This window comes from Pteropus alecto, unplaced genomic scaffold (assembly GCF_000325575.1).
Source record: "Pteropus alecto unplaced genomic scaffold, ASM32557v1 scaffold7, whole genome shotgun sequence".
NCBI lineage: Eukaryota > Metazoa > Chordata > Mammalia > Chiroptera > Pteropodidae > Pteropus > Pteropus alecto.
Window position 1 is genome coordinate 44,033,711 of NW_006494614.1, and position 16,797 is coordinate 44,050,507.

Consider the following 16,797-nt stretch of genomic DNA (forward strand, 5'->3'; position numbering starts at 1 on the left):
ATGTATGAGATTTTTTGTTTGTTTCAGTCAGTATCACTGATTTCATGGAAACACATTTCCACGAGGCTTCCATTGAATATGTCCAACAGCTATGGGAAAAAGTCTGGGATCACCTCGTGCTGACCTCATAAACACAGGACATTATTTACTCTTTGGGGACTCTTTGGGTGACCCTGCCCTGCCCTGTCTTCCTCAGGCATCTCTCCAGGTGCTGAGCAGAACCTTCTTCCTCGGTTGAGCTGGGCTTTGAACTTCCAGAGCACTGTGTTTCCTAAGTTAGGAAAACAAAGGTTGTACAGTATTTGTTTCTAAATGGTTGGAGTTTGATATTTATGTTCTAGCATTCTCACTGTTCTGAAAAAAAAAAGCGCTTTATGACTTAAACTCACTTTCATAACTCTTCCTTGCAAATATTATATAGGTTTGTAATAAATTATTAAGTAGGTCTAGTTTAAGCTGTGGATCCTCTCCTAGGATTTCTTCTGATTGGGGCTTAGATATTTTTTTCTTTCATGGTTCTGGTTCTGACTCGTCTCCTTACTCAGGTGAGCTGCCCCCCCTGCGCCCACACTGGCCATGCTTTCTGGTTTGAATGCCATACTTTTGTTGTAAAGGCAACTTATCTGCTCAGTCCATAAGTGTCTCGAATCAGCCCTTTAAAAGGCAGAGACTTCCTACTGCAATTACACAACCTCTAGAGTGTACGCAATAGTATTTTTGTTGCTTTAACTATTTCTATTCCTGTTTGCTAATGCTCAGATCTCAACAAAAACAGAAAGTTATAGAGGGTCTGACTCAAATCAGAAAACGCTCAGACAATGACTTCTGCAAAGTACCCCTAAAAAGGCTGCCTTCCTCATAAAGAGGCACATAAAGTCTATGTTCTCAGCCCACAGTAGGGACATTAAACAAAATGAGTTACTTGGTACTAGGATGGCAGGTTGAGGATTACAAAGATGAATTAGTGACAGATTCTGGCTTTAGAAAGCTTCAATCTTGTAAAGGAGACGAGTGCATGAGTGTTTATAATATAAGGTGAAAAGTGGTACCTGAACGAGAGAAATGCTAGAGTAATTGGAGTGGCAGAAATTGCTTTTGAGTAGGAAGATCAGAGGCGACTTTTAGCAGACCCATGAATTAAGACTAGATTGAGAAAAGCAAAGTCAGACTAGAAGAATATTTTCGATAGAGGAAGGATCAATAAGAGCAAAGCCATGGCTGTTTTCCTTATTTTATAGATTTGTAAACAGATCCAGAGAAGAGATGTGACTTAGAAAAGATCTTTATCAAGTTTGATTTGTTCTAGAGAATATCAGCATTCACAAATTCTGGCCCCTTAAGGGCTCTAAACAGTCTTACAGCTCTCTGAATTTGTAGCTTTAAAATCAGTTGAAAATGTAGCATATTATTACTGGGGAAACAGTTGAATGCTGTGGGCAATACCTGCAGTACTTTTTATCCTTTCAGGAAACAACAGTGGCATTGGGCCTTGCCTAATCTTATTACCGTTGAAGGGGTTATTAACCACCTGCAGCCGTGGAGGCCCTCCTGCCCTCCTGCCCTCCTGCCCTCCTGCCCTCCTGCCCTCCTGCCCTCCTGCCCTCCTGCCCTCCTGCAGGTCCGGATCCGCACACCCCAGCAGCATGTACCCTGAGACCAGCTCAAAGCTGTAAAGCCTGCAGTCTTTCTCGCTTTCAGCTTAGGGTGGCCAGGTTTAGCAAATAAATATGTGGGACATATAGCTAAATTTGAATTTCATATAAACAGTGAATAACTTTTTAGTGTAAATGTGTTCAATGCAGTATTTGTAACACTATTTGTTTTGTATGATCAGAGTTTTTTTTATTTGCATAATTTACATGAATAATTTTGCCTTACAAACAACTAATTGATATTTGTATTTATACCTTTTTAAAGTACCATGAACACAACAACAAAGATTTTTAAAGATTAAGATCCAAGGGAAGTTAAGGTGAATAGACTTGGATGTGTCTTATTCGTCTTTATATCTCCAACACCTGGTTCATGGTAGGCAGTCAGTAAATGCTCTCTGAATAAATGTGAAATGAAGGAGTTAGCACAGTCTTGAATTTTATTCTCCATCTTCTTAGAATCTCTCGTTACGCAGTGACAAATTTAAACTCCAAAAGTAGTTCTTTTCTAAAATGTCTCAATGGGTAGAAAACTGAGAAGCATCTTGTACTATGGTCAACATTTACTAAACAGTTAATTCACACCACCTGAAGAGGAGAGGCCCAAGTAATCAGGCAGTGTTTTAAAAAAAAAAAAAAAGAAAAAAAAACTGACAGATTATCTGCTAACGCTGTCCTGAATTCACATCTCTTGGATTCTAGGCATCATTACCTCAGCTTCTAGTAATGGTGGACTATAAAGCAATAACCTCAACTTTGTGGATTAAATATCCCAGAGGCCACTAATGACTAATGCTGTCTCTTATTTTACAAGAAATCAAATTGCTGAACTCATTCATTCATGAGATATAATTCACTACAGAGGTTTCTCTACTTCGATACAAAGTTTTTTTGGTTCCTGACACTACATTTTGGAGATATTAAAACCAAAACTAAAAGCGTGGTCTACAGCTTGTGTTAATTATCTTTGGGTAGTTTATGGAAGCATTTGCATTCTTAAATCGGTTATCTAAATTGATTAAAAAGACCTATCTCTATCTCAGGGCTGTCTCTGTACTTGAACAATTATTTTACTCTCCTAAAGTTTAAGTGCTTTGGGTTCCAATAGGCCAAATGAATGAATATCGAAAGCAGATTTAAAAAGGATGAAGTATGAATGGCAATTCCTTTTATTGAACTACAGTTGACACATTGGAGTCTTTTGGCCTATACAGCAGAAGTCCAAGTACTTGATTCTAAATAGAAAGTCTTGAGTGTGAAAGCATGAACAGACTGTTTCATTCTTCCAATTATTTAATGCTTTCTTAATGCTAATGATTTTTTGCTTTTTGTTACTGCTTTTTGAGTTTCGTGAGCTCCAGGGACTTATTTAAAAGAAAGAATGAGACCCTTCATTCACAACCAGGAATATTTGTATTTCTTTCTTGCTTTCCTTAATAACATTTTCACAGGAAAAGTTTGCATATACATGGAGCTGGATATTTTTAAAGACTTCCTGAAACAAATGTTTGTTCTAATTACAGTCTTATATGGTTAATGCCACGTGAAGAAAACCCACAGTGTGAAATGTGCACTTATGGAAATAATAAATTATAACAACATCTAACACCTGGTTCCTGATAGCTTGCTTAAAGGATGGATAAACAAATGCAGAAATAGCCACCAACCACTGTAATCAAGACCATAAAATAACTAATTAGATCATATCACTGAATCAAACCTGTCTGGAAGCAACAGAGGAACAGCCTTGAGTTTTAACTGTGGATTTCATTTCAAGGACTATAGCTCTATTCTTAAGGAAAGTAACTTGAATTGTTATAAATTAAATTTTAGAATTTTATCTATTATTTTTAATTTGGATGTGAGAATTGTAGGCGTTTTACAGTTTTTTATTTTACAAAAAGTTCATGTTCATTGCAGAAAAGTGGTAATGGAGAGATAAAGAAAAAGAAAAAAAAAGAGAAATTGTTACCGTTGGGGTGGCATGAAACCCAGCGTATGTAGCTCCAGTGGCAGGGGGGAAGGATAACAATGCAGAAGTGTAATTAGCATTTTTCCTTGGTTCTTCCTCATTGACACAGTGAAGAATCACAGGTCAGTGAGATTTAGAAAAGATTTATTAAAAGTATATTTTAAAATGACAAAGCATGTCCAAAGGAGGCACATGGTTTTAGAAATGAGAGCTATAACAGAGCGCTGTAACAATAACCACAGTAACCAACATAAAAAGGACCAGAAGTGGGAATGTCTGCATTATATTTGGGCCGTGATGGGGTAGTTCCAAAGGCGTTCCTAGGTGATTACCATGTGAGGTCATTTTGTCTGACACCTGGCTGCTATATAACCCTTTGCCTAGTGCTCATGTGCATACCCAGAATTCTACTACCATCGGGGTGTTCTTTGGGCAGTCTCTAGGGTGGGCCCCTATTCTTTTGTTCCTCCTGTCACTCATGTTTGACTAGCTACCTAACAAAATCACTTGTAATTCCAGTAGTCAAAGATAACAGGTGTTATTATTTTGTTGTAATCCTTCAAAATTTTCAGTGAATACATATAAATATGTATTTTAATAAAAATAAACTCATACTTTATTTCCTATTTTTAATCTGTATTTTTTCATTCATTTTTACATCTCATATCAATATATATGTACTTCTCCAAATAGAGGTTTTATGGGATTCATGCATAGGTTTAGGGGGATCTGTGGAACCTTCACCCAAAAAAATGTATATGAAATTTTGTGGTCATGTGTATATATGTATTTTTTTTTCTGGGAAAAAAATGCATTGTCAGAGACTCACGGACATGGACTATAGACCAGGGGTTACCAGAGGGTAGGGGGTGGAGGGAGGGGAGAGGTAGATGGGGTAAAGGGGGTCAAATATGTAGTAACAGAAATCTAACTATGGGAGGTGAACACATAATGTAAATATATATGTGCCTTATTGTTAAAGTGTACAGCTGAAACTTATTGGATTTCATTAACCAATGTCATCATAAAAAAATTAATTAAAAAAATAAAAGAATTCTCCCCTAGAGCTTCCAGGAAGGAATGCAGCTCTGTGGATACTTTGCTCTTAAATCAGTGAGATCCCTACAGAATATGTAGTAACAGAAATCTAACTATGGGAGGTGAACACATAATGTAAATATATATGTGCCTTATTGTTAAAGTGTACAGCTGAAACTTATTGGATTTCATTAACCAATGTCATCATAAAAAAATTAATTAAAAAAATGCATTAGGACTTTTATTAGATTTACTTTAACTTTTATTGATAAATTTAGAGAGAGACTGCACCTTTCCACTCAGAAGCATAATAAGACCCAATGTGATTTCGTCCTCTTTGTTCCTGATCTAATTTTGTGCTTTTCTTTATATAGATCCCTCATCATTGTTTTAACAATTTAGTGGTCATTTTTTAAACATTTTAATTTATTAAGGTTTTAATATTATTGTGATTTTATTGAATCCTAAGGTCTCTGTCTTTACCTTGTACACCCGTCTTCAATTTAATATATAACTCAATAATAAAGTATGATTTGATTTACATAAATTTGCTTTAGGTTTAATATTGCATGAAAACATGTTTCAAACAGCTGTATACTATTTTCCACATGATAGAATAAAGTGAATTATTTGTTATCAAATGGGAACATACCCACAGTGATTTGCTTTGTATCTTTACATAATAAAATCTTTTAAAATCTGTCTTTTAAAATTTTACAAGTTTTCTGCCTAATTAAAAGAAAATATATATGTTCTGCATTTTTGTATATAAACCAAGGCCGTTATTTAGAATTTTTGCTAGAGGGACCAGCTGAGAAATGTTTGCCTCTAAACTTTAATGTTGTCTACAAACATAATTTCATACAAGACAGAGTTACAGATAAAGAGTTCAGAGAGTTAGAGCAAAGAATGAATAAAACTTTCACTATGCCTTCAAATTAATGAAGAAAAGTCTATAGTTGGAAAACTCTAACCATGGAGATGTATAGCTGTGGTAGAGCCCAGTCCATTCCTGACTGGTCCTATTTCTCCCAATTTCCCAGCAAATTTTTGTACCGTAGGTACACTTTGATTTTATCCATCTGTGGTCCATATTTCTCTCCTTTCCCTTCCTTACTCTCCGTCCCATCCTCTCCTGTCCCCAATGCTCTATCCTTGTATTCCCACCTCCCTCTTCCTCCTCACCTCTCATCTTTCATCTGCTCCTCGGACTTGATCTGCTCACTAACCCCCATGTTCTCCTCAGAGGGGCTCTCTTGGTAGTTTCTCCACATACTAATTCCATTCTTTTTTCCCGGTCCTTTCTCCAAGTATCTGTCTCTCTACTGCACTCTTCTGTAAGGTTTAACCGAGTTTAACTTCCCTTATAGCTCATTCAGTCTCTGCCAGAATGCCAGGAAACCTTTTCTATCTTGTTTCTGTTGACTGTCATTACTGCCTTCCTCAAAATGACTTGTCTTTTCTGTTTTCCTGCCACCAGCTATCCAGTTCACTAACTAGCTTCACTGCCCTCATCCTACGACACCACCGTTTTCTTTCCTGTAAGCCAATTTCTTATTTATTATGGATTTTTATAGATGAGTATTCATGTTTACATTAAACACAAATAACATAGTGTTTGCCTACAGCAGCAAGTAAGGAGCTCAAAAGATACATGTAGAATTTAAAGAGGGAGTTATTAATATCTAAAGATTAACTTGTTATTGTCTTCTGTTATTTACATTTGTTCTTAACCACTGAGACTTTCTATGCCTACTGAAGTTAAGATGTTTAGTCATATGAAAATATATATGCCTTTAAGGAAACTGGATATATGAATATCTGGATTGAAAAAATCAGAATTAGTTTTTATAACTTTTCAAAAGCCTACATCATTGCATTATAAAAGAGCTTTTTCAAGTATGTCTTTAGTAATTTTAAAGTTGTTTTAGTTTATTTAAAAATTATTTTAAAATAATTTTTTAAAATAATTATTTTAAAATAATTTTTAAGATTTCATAAATCGATGTATGGCAACAAATGCATTTCCCTATATAGGCAGTATCTTCACCATTAAAGAGGCAAACCAGTATGGATTTTTATTTGGGCTTTTCACATTTGCTATTTCAAAAAACTAAAAATATCAAGCAGTTGTGCAGCTCTGCATTTGAGGTGCCATATAATTGTACTTTTGTGGAGGTAAAGGAAATATGCATTACTAAGATAAATCTTGAAAGGAAACTGCATAGGAATTTCCTCTGCATCACCAAAACCATGAACTTTCTGGTCTCCTACTGATATTAAAAGAGCTCATTCCAACAGGGTGGCATACATTGAACTCAATTTCTAGCACATGAGGGGCCATGTCTTTCACTTACTGGTTAGAGCTAGGGGAGTATATAATGTATATAATACTTGTCATAGGCCAGAGAATTCTAAAAGAAAAAAACTTGAAGTAACTACCTTTAAGCCAATTGAGAATAGTTCTTTCAGCAGAATCTAACAAAAAATAAACATGAAACTTATGACCCTGAAAATGCTTGTATAGTTTCCTTTGGTCATAGTCCTGTTGGCACGATCTCAATCTTCAGTTTTTCATGTCCTGTGGATTGTAGTTAATCATAAATTGTGAATTTATTGTTCTTATCTGAACTCTCCTTTTGTAAATTACATGCTATCCCAACACTGTATGTTTTAAAGTGTCATACCCCATAAAAGAAGTCAAAATAAGACCTTTTTTTGCACTACCCCCCACTATAGTACCTCAAGAACCCCCATCATTGCATCCTGTTAAAAATTCTTTTCTTTTGAGATGCCAATCACAAAGTTTATTTGAAGGTCTCATTGACCTTATTGTTTGCATCTTTGTTTTTTGTTTTTTTTTTAAAGTTGGCAGGAAAATTCTAAATTAAAAATGCAAACTTAGTATGCCAGGGATTATAGCAAAGTAAAAGACATTTTTCTGAATTAATTGCAAGGCTTTGTGATATGTGTAGAAAGACTGAGGATTCCTGATTCAAAAGACCTGTTTTTAAATTCAAGTGTTTCCATTCCTTAACTTTGTAACAATATGCAAGCTAACTTCTCTGAGCTTTCCAGTCCTCATCTATAAAAGAGGGAAAATAATTTATAGGTTTATGATACAGATGACTAACAAAACACATGTGAGAGCACCTAATGAGTAATGGATGTTCAATAAAAGTAATAATAGAATAATTGAGATAAGGCAGTTATAAAGGGAGTCTGACTATGATATCCTCTTTAATTCTTTTTCCACTTAGATAAGAAAACATATGTAAAGTCACTAGCACAGAGGCCAGGACATAGTTGACCATCAAAGGATGTTAGTTACTCTTTCATTTTACATTTCAAGTTATTTAATTGTTTCCTTTCCAAGGCTGAAAAGATGTGTATATATTCTTGACTCAACATTCAACAACAGATTGCCTTATAATGCTTGTTAAACATTAGCGTACACACAGATCACCTGGGAATGTCATTTAAATGCAGATTCAGCAGGTCTGGGATTCTACATTTTTAAGAGCCTTGCAGGTGATGCCTATGAGGTTAGCCTTCTTTTCATACTTTGAATAGCAAAGCATTAATGGGCTAGGCAGAAGATACCCTCCTTTTATTCCTTGCATTATCTTATTTCATAGAGTTTAAAGAGTTTAGAGCTGATGTTATTTTGCACGTTTTACAGATGAGAAAGGTGTGACTCATATTGGGTGGTAAATTTGTTGATAGTTGAGATCATTCAACCTAATTGTTCATCCACATTTCTTATCTACTCTGATCAGTTGTTTTAATTGTGTAACTATTCTCCCATTTTTCCTATTTAATTATCATGTCCCTAGACATTAAGAGTTATGAAGTTTTCTCGTATATCTTTATCACTATTGTCCAGCTCTTTCTGAGATCTTTGCTCCTGTTAATATGTAACTGCAGTTTGTCAGTACCCACACTGCTTAACCCTGCCAAGATAACCCATCCTTGATGGTGCCATCTTTAGTGGCGAAAATTATTGGCAGCAGTCAGGCAGATTTTGATACTTTGGGCGATAGATGATACCAGAACTCCTTCCAATTTCTTTGAAATGAGATTCCTGCTCCTCTACCAGAACCAGTGAGAAGCCAGATGAACTAAGGACCATCAGCTCAAGGATATCAGGTGTTTCCATGATTCTACCACAAAACAGCCCCACTCCAGCAACTGGGATATTTTTTTCCACCTCAAGCTTTCCAGCTCTGTATTAGAGGACAAGGGTTCATCACTTTTCCCTCCCTAGCCTTGCTTTTAGTAAATTCCCTGGAGTAATACGGTGCTGTGTGACACCTCTGTTAATTTGTCCCCCAATTACAAAAGCATACCCCCCTCCCACTCCCTGGGGCACACCTCCCATGTTTGCCCCAGTGCTTTAGAACCAGCCAGAGTTTCCATCCCCCAGTTTAGGTATGCTCTTCTTATTGATGCCCTATTCTTCTTTTGTTTAACTCTCCCACAATCAGTTCCATAAAGATATGGCTTCTAGGGCATTTTTAAAAGCTAACACTGACAGGAACATGTTCATAAAATTTTCTTACAAAGATTACTTCAGAATAATGAAAACATAGTCACACTCAATATATAAAAAAAATGAACTTTATTTAATAAACAGTTAAATGTAACATAATTATAAAAATATTACAGAAGAGCAAGTTTAGCTTTGATCACTAGTCTCTCTTTTCACAGGGAGATAATAAATGTTCTTGAGCCAAAGGCAACTGGGCAAAAGTCTCAGGATTACTGCCCTTTCTTCTTTTTCTCCTTCCTTCCTTCTTTTTCTCCTTCCTTCCTTCTTTTTCTCATTCCTTCCTTCCTCCCTTCCTCCCTTCCTCCCTTCCTTCCTTCCTTCCTCTCTTCCTTCCTTCCTTCCTTCTTCCCTTCCTTCCTTCTTTCTTCCCTTCCTTCCTTCCTTCATTCCTTCCTTCCTTCCTTCCTTTCTTCCTTCCTTTTTTTTTATCTCTTCTCTTCTGTCTTTTTGGGTTAGTTACAGGATACTTGCACAATCCCTGTAAAGAGATTCATTGTTAACCTATCATAATATAGTATAAGTATTTTTTTAATGTCAATAAATATACCTTTCTCTTCTTCACCATAATTTTAAATAGTTGCTTAACTATGTATATAACTATGTTGTAATTTAACTAATTTCATAGTGTGGGGCATTTTGATTCTTTTCTAACTCCTTTTGCTGTTATAAATCATGCCGGTCAGTGCTCTTGTTAAGATCTAAGCAGCTGCTACTCAGTTATGTCCTGCTTGTCTAGTCACCTATTTTCCTCCTCAAAGAATTCTAGTAGGTATGGTATCAATACACCCATACTGTGGAATATTATGTGGCCATTAAATATGAAATAGCTCTACTATATATGTACTGACATGGAAGATTATATGTGATAAATCGTTTAGAAAAGTAATAGTGCAAAGCCCTAGTCAGAGTCATTTTAGTAAAGTATGAATAAACAAGTTTATAAATACATTGCCTAATGTGGTATTTAAAGAAATTTAGTAACTTTGCTACAGTGTGGTAATTATAGTGCTTAAAAACTTGGATTCTGAAGCCAGCCTACCTGAATTTGAATTCAGCTCTGCCATTTGCTAGCTGTGTGACCTTGGGAAAGATATTTAACCTCTGTACTTCAGCCTCTTCACCTATGATATGAGGGTAATAATAGTACTTATCTCATCTGGTCATTGTGAGGATTAAGGAAATAACGTATTCGAAGGCCCAGAACGGTGTCTAGAATTTAGTGCTTGCTCAAGTAATATTAACTTTTGTTAATGATAATTAACTTGCTTTTACTTTTTATTCATACTATTAAATGTAAATTTCCACAAAAATATGGCTGCAAACAAAACTTCCACTTTGGGGCAAGAAAATAGGGAGCAGAAAGAAAAGAGTACAGTGCTCTCAAGGGGGTAAAGCACATATTAGGAAATATGGTCAATTCTTACTATGTAGCTAGGTATCAAAATTTGCGATACAGTAGAATTGCTACAGGCCATCAGAGGTGTCTCATTAGCAGACATCTACCATCAGCCAGGTTATGTATTCAGACGCATGTAGATTATCTGTGATTTTTCCTGTTCATATGAACTAGAACTGAATGGTACACATTTATTTTCACTTCTTCCCTAGGATTCTTTTCTATTCCTTCTTTTTTCTTGATGAAAGTAGAGAAAAAGTAAAGTTTCTTGTTTACTTAGGCTTTTCCTAAAGAACAGACTTTATCATATTCACTTAGAGAGCCTTTTCTGCAAACAGTTCTTCACTGTCCAGCAGGGTTCTGGCAGCTGGGAGACCCCTCAGTGGGAACAGTGACTAGGTATGAACTTGGGAGCTATTTTTGGAGATAGGACAATGCAGGGAATTATGGGTCAATGGGAAACATCTGAATTAGGCATTTTTCTGCATTTTAATTATTAATCCATGTCCTTGGTTGATAAGAAAATAAATCCAATGATACATCAATTGTATGAAGGAAAAGACCAGGCATTTTTCTTATCTAAAGAGCCTCTGTGGTCTCAAACGCTGAGAAAATAATTGCACGTCAAAAGGCCTGATTTTCATTCTTAGTTTTATAACAGACTAATTGAGTCCCAGGAAGAGTAAATCAATCCAGTTCTTTCGATTGAAAGAAGCTTTTAACCATTTCTTTGGATCATGTCCCTGCTCCTTCTTGTATCCTATACTCTTACCATATGGGACAAGATGGAATGACTGAAGCCCAGTGAGAATTGAGTGATCGGCCAGTGGTCACTCATCCAATCATCAGGCTTGTATATCATAATGCTTTCTTATGAACTATGTCTCTGCTTCTGCCCTCCTTCATGGAATGTTTCCTAGAATATGTACTTTACGACTGACAGAAGAGATTATTTTCTAAAGAAAAAGCAGGAAGAAGAATCGATTGATTAACCATAACTTATAGCCTAATATTGTCTGTTGGAAATTTTTATGGACACTGGATACCACAAAATGCTTTTACTCCAGAAAATGGATATATCCCAGAACTAATGGTGATTTTCAAAGTTCCCAAATTTCTGCCAAGTATTCAAGGGAAATACAAGTAGATAAACATTACTATGTTTTGAAGCTTCATTAAGTGGGAATTGTAGATCCAGGCCTCCTCATGGGTTACAGAAGTAGCAACTATGAATATGCCACCTCAATATCCATCACAGAGGATCAATATACCTATACTGTGGAATATTATGTAACCATTAAAAATGAAATAGCTCTACTATGTGTGTACCAACGTGGAAGATTGTCTGTGATATATTGTTTAGGTAAATAATGATGCAGACACTATCTATAGTGTGATATCATTTTTATAAAAACAAACAAAATCTACAAACAAACATATGGATATAGGTATCTGCTTCATTGAGAGAGAGAACATATTTCAACTGTTAACAATGGATTCCCCAAGGCATCAAGAATGACTAAAGAAGATGAGAATGGGGGGAGGGGAAAAGAGCAATGTTTACTTTTTAACTTATTCATATCTATATTGTTTGGAATTTGGGGGGATTTTGTTCATAAACACGTATTTTATAATATTTTATATAAAACATATAAAAATCTGTATCAGAAATGAATCTCTCTGTGTGTCTGGTGGTTTGAAGCTGTATTCTACAAAGAAGCATATTGTCAATTAGCAAATAATGAAAATGACAAGTATCTCTTCACCTGAAAAAACTCCTTAAAATTACAATATAAATGGTCTCGCACTTGTAAACATCAGCTGTTACATGTCATAGATATTAGGAAGAGATAAAAATAAAATCTAAAGCTGGTATATGATGAATATCATTACATCTTATTTGAGTGGGCTCATAGTAACAGTGGAAGGGAAATATATACAATTTAAAAAGATGCTAAATCCATGCAAATATTTTCATTATAATGTGAGAAAGTTATGCTGCTGTTCTATTATGATACATCGCATCTTTGACACAGATTGCCATCCTAATACCTTACTTGTGAAGAGTTCCATCTCAACATAGAGGGGAATAATTTCCATGGAAATGATTCCATTTACTAATGTATTTGTGCTGAGAACCTAATGTGTGCACAGCTCTACAAACAGGGCGGAGGAGAGGGAACACAAAGATGAATAAAAGCCAAGAACTGTCTCACAAGGCTTACACACCAATGGGGGTGCTAAGGTGGTACAGACTCTAGAATGCAACGTGGACTGTGTTAAGCATAAAGCTACAAACCAAAGTGGGACTTCAGAATAAAGTGGTTGGATGGTAGCTCCAAAGGGAGGTGTTTTGTTTTCTATTTTGTTTCGTTTTAGAATAGAAAAAACATGAAAATCATTGTAAGCAAAGAGTCAGTATGGAGAGGTGATAAAGATGAGATTGATTAGGCAACCATGGTAGAAGCCTGAAGAGAGTTCAGGGGGAGAAGTTGGTCAAAAGAAGGAGGAAGAATATCATTCAAAATATATTAAAAAAGGAAGAGGGCCTGAGTGGTGAGGCAGAGACACTCTGATGTGAAGGAAAAGAAACCAAAGGAGCCCATTTATAACAGCTGTGACTGTGTCAGTCTAGTGAGAAGCAACATTCTTGGCAGAGTGAAAGAATAGTGATAGACTTGAGGGCTATGGGAAGATTTGGAATAGCCATTATGAAGAATATAAGTCAATCAGGAATGATTCAAAAGGTCGTGGGATATCACTGAGGTCATTGTTGAGGGTGAGTACCATGAATTTTTAATGAAACTAATAAATGTTTTCATTACTTTCTCTAGCAGTGTTGCAGGTAGGCACAGGGGCATAGAAATTCAGCTTGGCTAGAATGCATGTTTTGTAGAAATCAAATGATTCTTATATTGAAAGATGCATATGAAAATTCATTGCAAATTGATTACAAGTAATTGCATCATTTCAGATTTCACATTGTCAATGTGTTTCTTTATCCTTAATTTTTATAGTCAAACTAGATTACTATATTTCCATAAAGAAGTGGGAACAATATCCTATACTTCAAATGTTAACCAACCAAGTAATGCTAGTAGAATTTCTAAAGTTTCTAGCTCATAGTTGCTTCTCATACATTATGTATTTTTAGGCTGGAAAAACTAATTACATCCTTTCTGGAAGACCAGGATCCAGAGAGTAGACTAGAGGTTGGAGCTGATATGCGTAAAATTCATCACTGTTTCCATCATTTAAAGGTAAATTTAAGCATTTCCTCTAATAGAACCCATTGTCTGTCATATTCAAACTGCAATAAAGCTTTCCTAGTTGACCAGCTCTTGAAAGGTTAGGATCCAGCTTCACACTTCTGGAACAATATGATCTTGGAACTAAGACTGTGATTATCACTGAATTTCTTTCGAGTTTGTATCTTACTTGCCAATAAATAAGATCACCATGGACTTCTAATTCTTTTGCCAGAAATCTCTACTTTCTACACAGAATAGTTCCATGTTCAAAAACCATCTATTTTCAAGCTGTATCAAGAGAATTGGGTCCTTCATATTTTTCCAGTAGTTTTATTTTATCCATATAAATCCTCAGTTTTTGTCTGCCTTAGGTTTTACCTTTTATGATGACGCAGTGAGAGTATCATTAACCTTTGCTTCTACCTCACTTATAATTTGGCATACTTCCTTAAGATAATAAACATTTATCATGAGTCTTCTATGTGCCAGGCATAGGGAAAACAAAGTTGGATAAGTAAGTCATGGAGAAGACAAATATGTAAAGAATAATTACAATACATGGTAAGTGCTGTTTTTAAAAATGGTATGTGGTTATGGAGACAGGGAAAGAAGTTCAAGAGGAAATAATGTTCGAGCAGGAATTTCCCAGTTTAGGGAAGAAGAGGTCAGATAGCGAAGAGGGGAATGAGGAAGGAGAGAGGACAGGTAGAGAGGGAAGACATACCAAGCAAAGGCAACTGCATTGAAAAGACAAGGAGGCAGGAAAAGACATTCACATCTGATTTGTGCAAAGAATTTTTAAAGGTGCAAAGAGTCAAAGAAATTTAGAATAGAGGCATGGACACTAAGCTCTTATTTCATCTTACAGAAACTATTGCATGACAAGAAGATCCATGAAAAGAGCACAGTGTCCTCCGAAATCAAAGATCAAAACTGCCAAGAACCATTAAAAGAAGAAGAATATAAAAAGCTAAGAGATATTCTACAGCAGAGAGATAATGAAATCAGTATCCTTTCTAAAGCGATAAGAAACTCTCTCTCTGCTGGCTTGACCAGGGTAGTGGGGGAACTTAGATGTCTCCCCCTAGCCACACCACCTACCTCCTAACCCTGCTTTCAGTTCACATAGTTTCTTTTCATTGAGAAATAAAATGTCTCTTCAGCAAACAAAATGGAGCAACCAATGAAAAACAGAGTTGATAGAAAAGAAAAAAATTTTACTTTCTTTTTAGCCAAATATATTTACTATTGCAGGGAAATGTTCAGTTTATTGAAAAATATGGGCTTTTTTACACCATCTCTTATCATTACATTTTTAAAAATATTTTTTGACTATTTTGCGGTGCTCTTTCTGTTTTAGTCCTGAGCCAGTAAGTTAACTGGTTATCTTTAGCTAGATGACCGGACACCAGGCTGACCACAGCCTCACCATGGCCCAGAATTAGTAGCTGGTGTGTGGGTGAAACTCAAATGATGGCTGAAAAATGGCAAATGGTATTTAGCTTATGAAGAGCAGAGATTGATTTAAATGTAACTTTTTATTTAAAAGCCAGATCTACCGCTTTGGGTTCCACTTACAAATGTTCCCAAATTTGGAAGTGAGTATAGATGAGCATTCAAGACAACTCTTACAGACTCTAGGAGGCAGTGTATTTTGGGAGCTAAATGTGGTAGCAACCCATGGGAGTTGCCTCCAGTGACAAGCTAGGTGGTTACTTCTAAAGAGCCCCCGCTGGGTACGTTAGATCTCAGGGCTCCCCAACATTCCTCCAGTATTGTTTCTTATTTTATCTTTCAAGCTTCTTGTAAAAGATTTGACATTTTCATTACATTTGCAGACTTTGTTTAAGGTCATGCATAATAAATTATTTTGCTCAGTTCTTTATGAACAGATATTTTTGTTACTTTTTGAAAAATCACTAACAGGCATTTTAGCTTCAGCTATTACGCAAAGTGGATAAAAATAACCTATATGAAGGAAATCCAGTAATAAAGAGGTAAAAACAAACCAAATACGAGGTAGGCACACTGCCTGATTAACTTCAGTCTCTAATTTTAGTTGAGTATTAGCAGACCCTGTATGTCTGATTCAAATGAGTTTTAGCTGCTTTATTATCAGACCAATAACAGTGGGTTCAACTGTGAATTACACTCCCACTCAAGCCCTTGTCTATGAGTGCTGCCCACAAGTGTTGTCACCCTTGCATTCCTTTTCCTCTCTCTTACCCTATCCATCTCTGCAATGGTCCCAACCTAGACCTCAGCCCTGGCCCCGGCCCCAGTCTGAGCTCTGCTTCTTTTCCTGGCCTTGATCCTAGTTTAGGATCTTCTCCCCTAAATGCTCCTACCAACTTCTTAATCCCCTCTGGGTTTATAAATGTCTGTGAATATAGGAGGGATGAAATGAGATATGACAGAGAGGGAATAGTCTAGGCTTGTTCATATATGTTTATTTTAAAAAGAGAGTGAGAGAGACACACATCATCTCCCCTCTTCACGGGCGAAGCTGGGTACTGCTGTTCATGTGGGGCTACACTAGAGTCTTTCCTGGCTGAATAACTCAAGCGAGATCCTCTTCTTCTGAGACTCATATTCAGAACGATGGTGTGTCAGAGGTATGGTGAAAAGAACACCTCTGGACTGACTATTCAACGAAGCTGTTTTCTCATCTTCAGAAGGAGACGCATAAGACCTGCCCTGCCAACCTCACTGCGCTGAGCAAAGCCAGTAAGATAATTTACTGGAAAGTGCCTTGAGTACTTTAAAGTGTTATATAATGGAAAGTATGACTGTAGACAATAGGTAAGCTCAGAAGGAGGGAAAATAGCAGCTAAGATTTACTCCTCACAGAGTTTACACTTATCAAGGCTAATAACCAAGAAAGGTTTCTGAAATTTCATAGTCTTTCACAGTCGGTTGAAGAATATTTTATATCT

The 16,797-nt window shown here is 36.2% G+C and overlaps 1 protein-coding gene across 2 annotated transcripts in view; it reads left to right on the forward strand.

Moving 5' to 3' along the window:
* KIF6 (kinesin family member 6) overlaps nt 1-16,797 on the forward strand; it is a 369,189-nt gene that overhangs the window by 154,106 nt on the left and 198,286 nt on the right. For both annotated transcript variants that reach the window (XM_006926847.3, XM_025042753.1), the window contains 2 exons: nt 13,765-13,870; nt 14,730-14,868. In XM_006926847.3, coding sequence (XP_006926909.2) covers nt 13,765-13,870; nt 14,730-14,868 — 245 coding nt within the window. The remainder of the gene's footprint in view (nt 1-13,764; nt 13,871-14,729; nt 14,869-16,797) is intronic.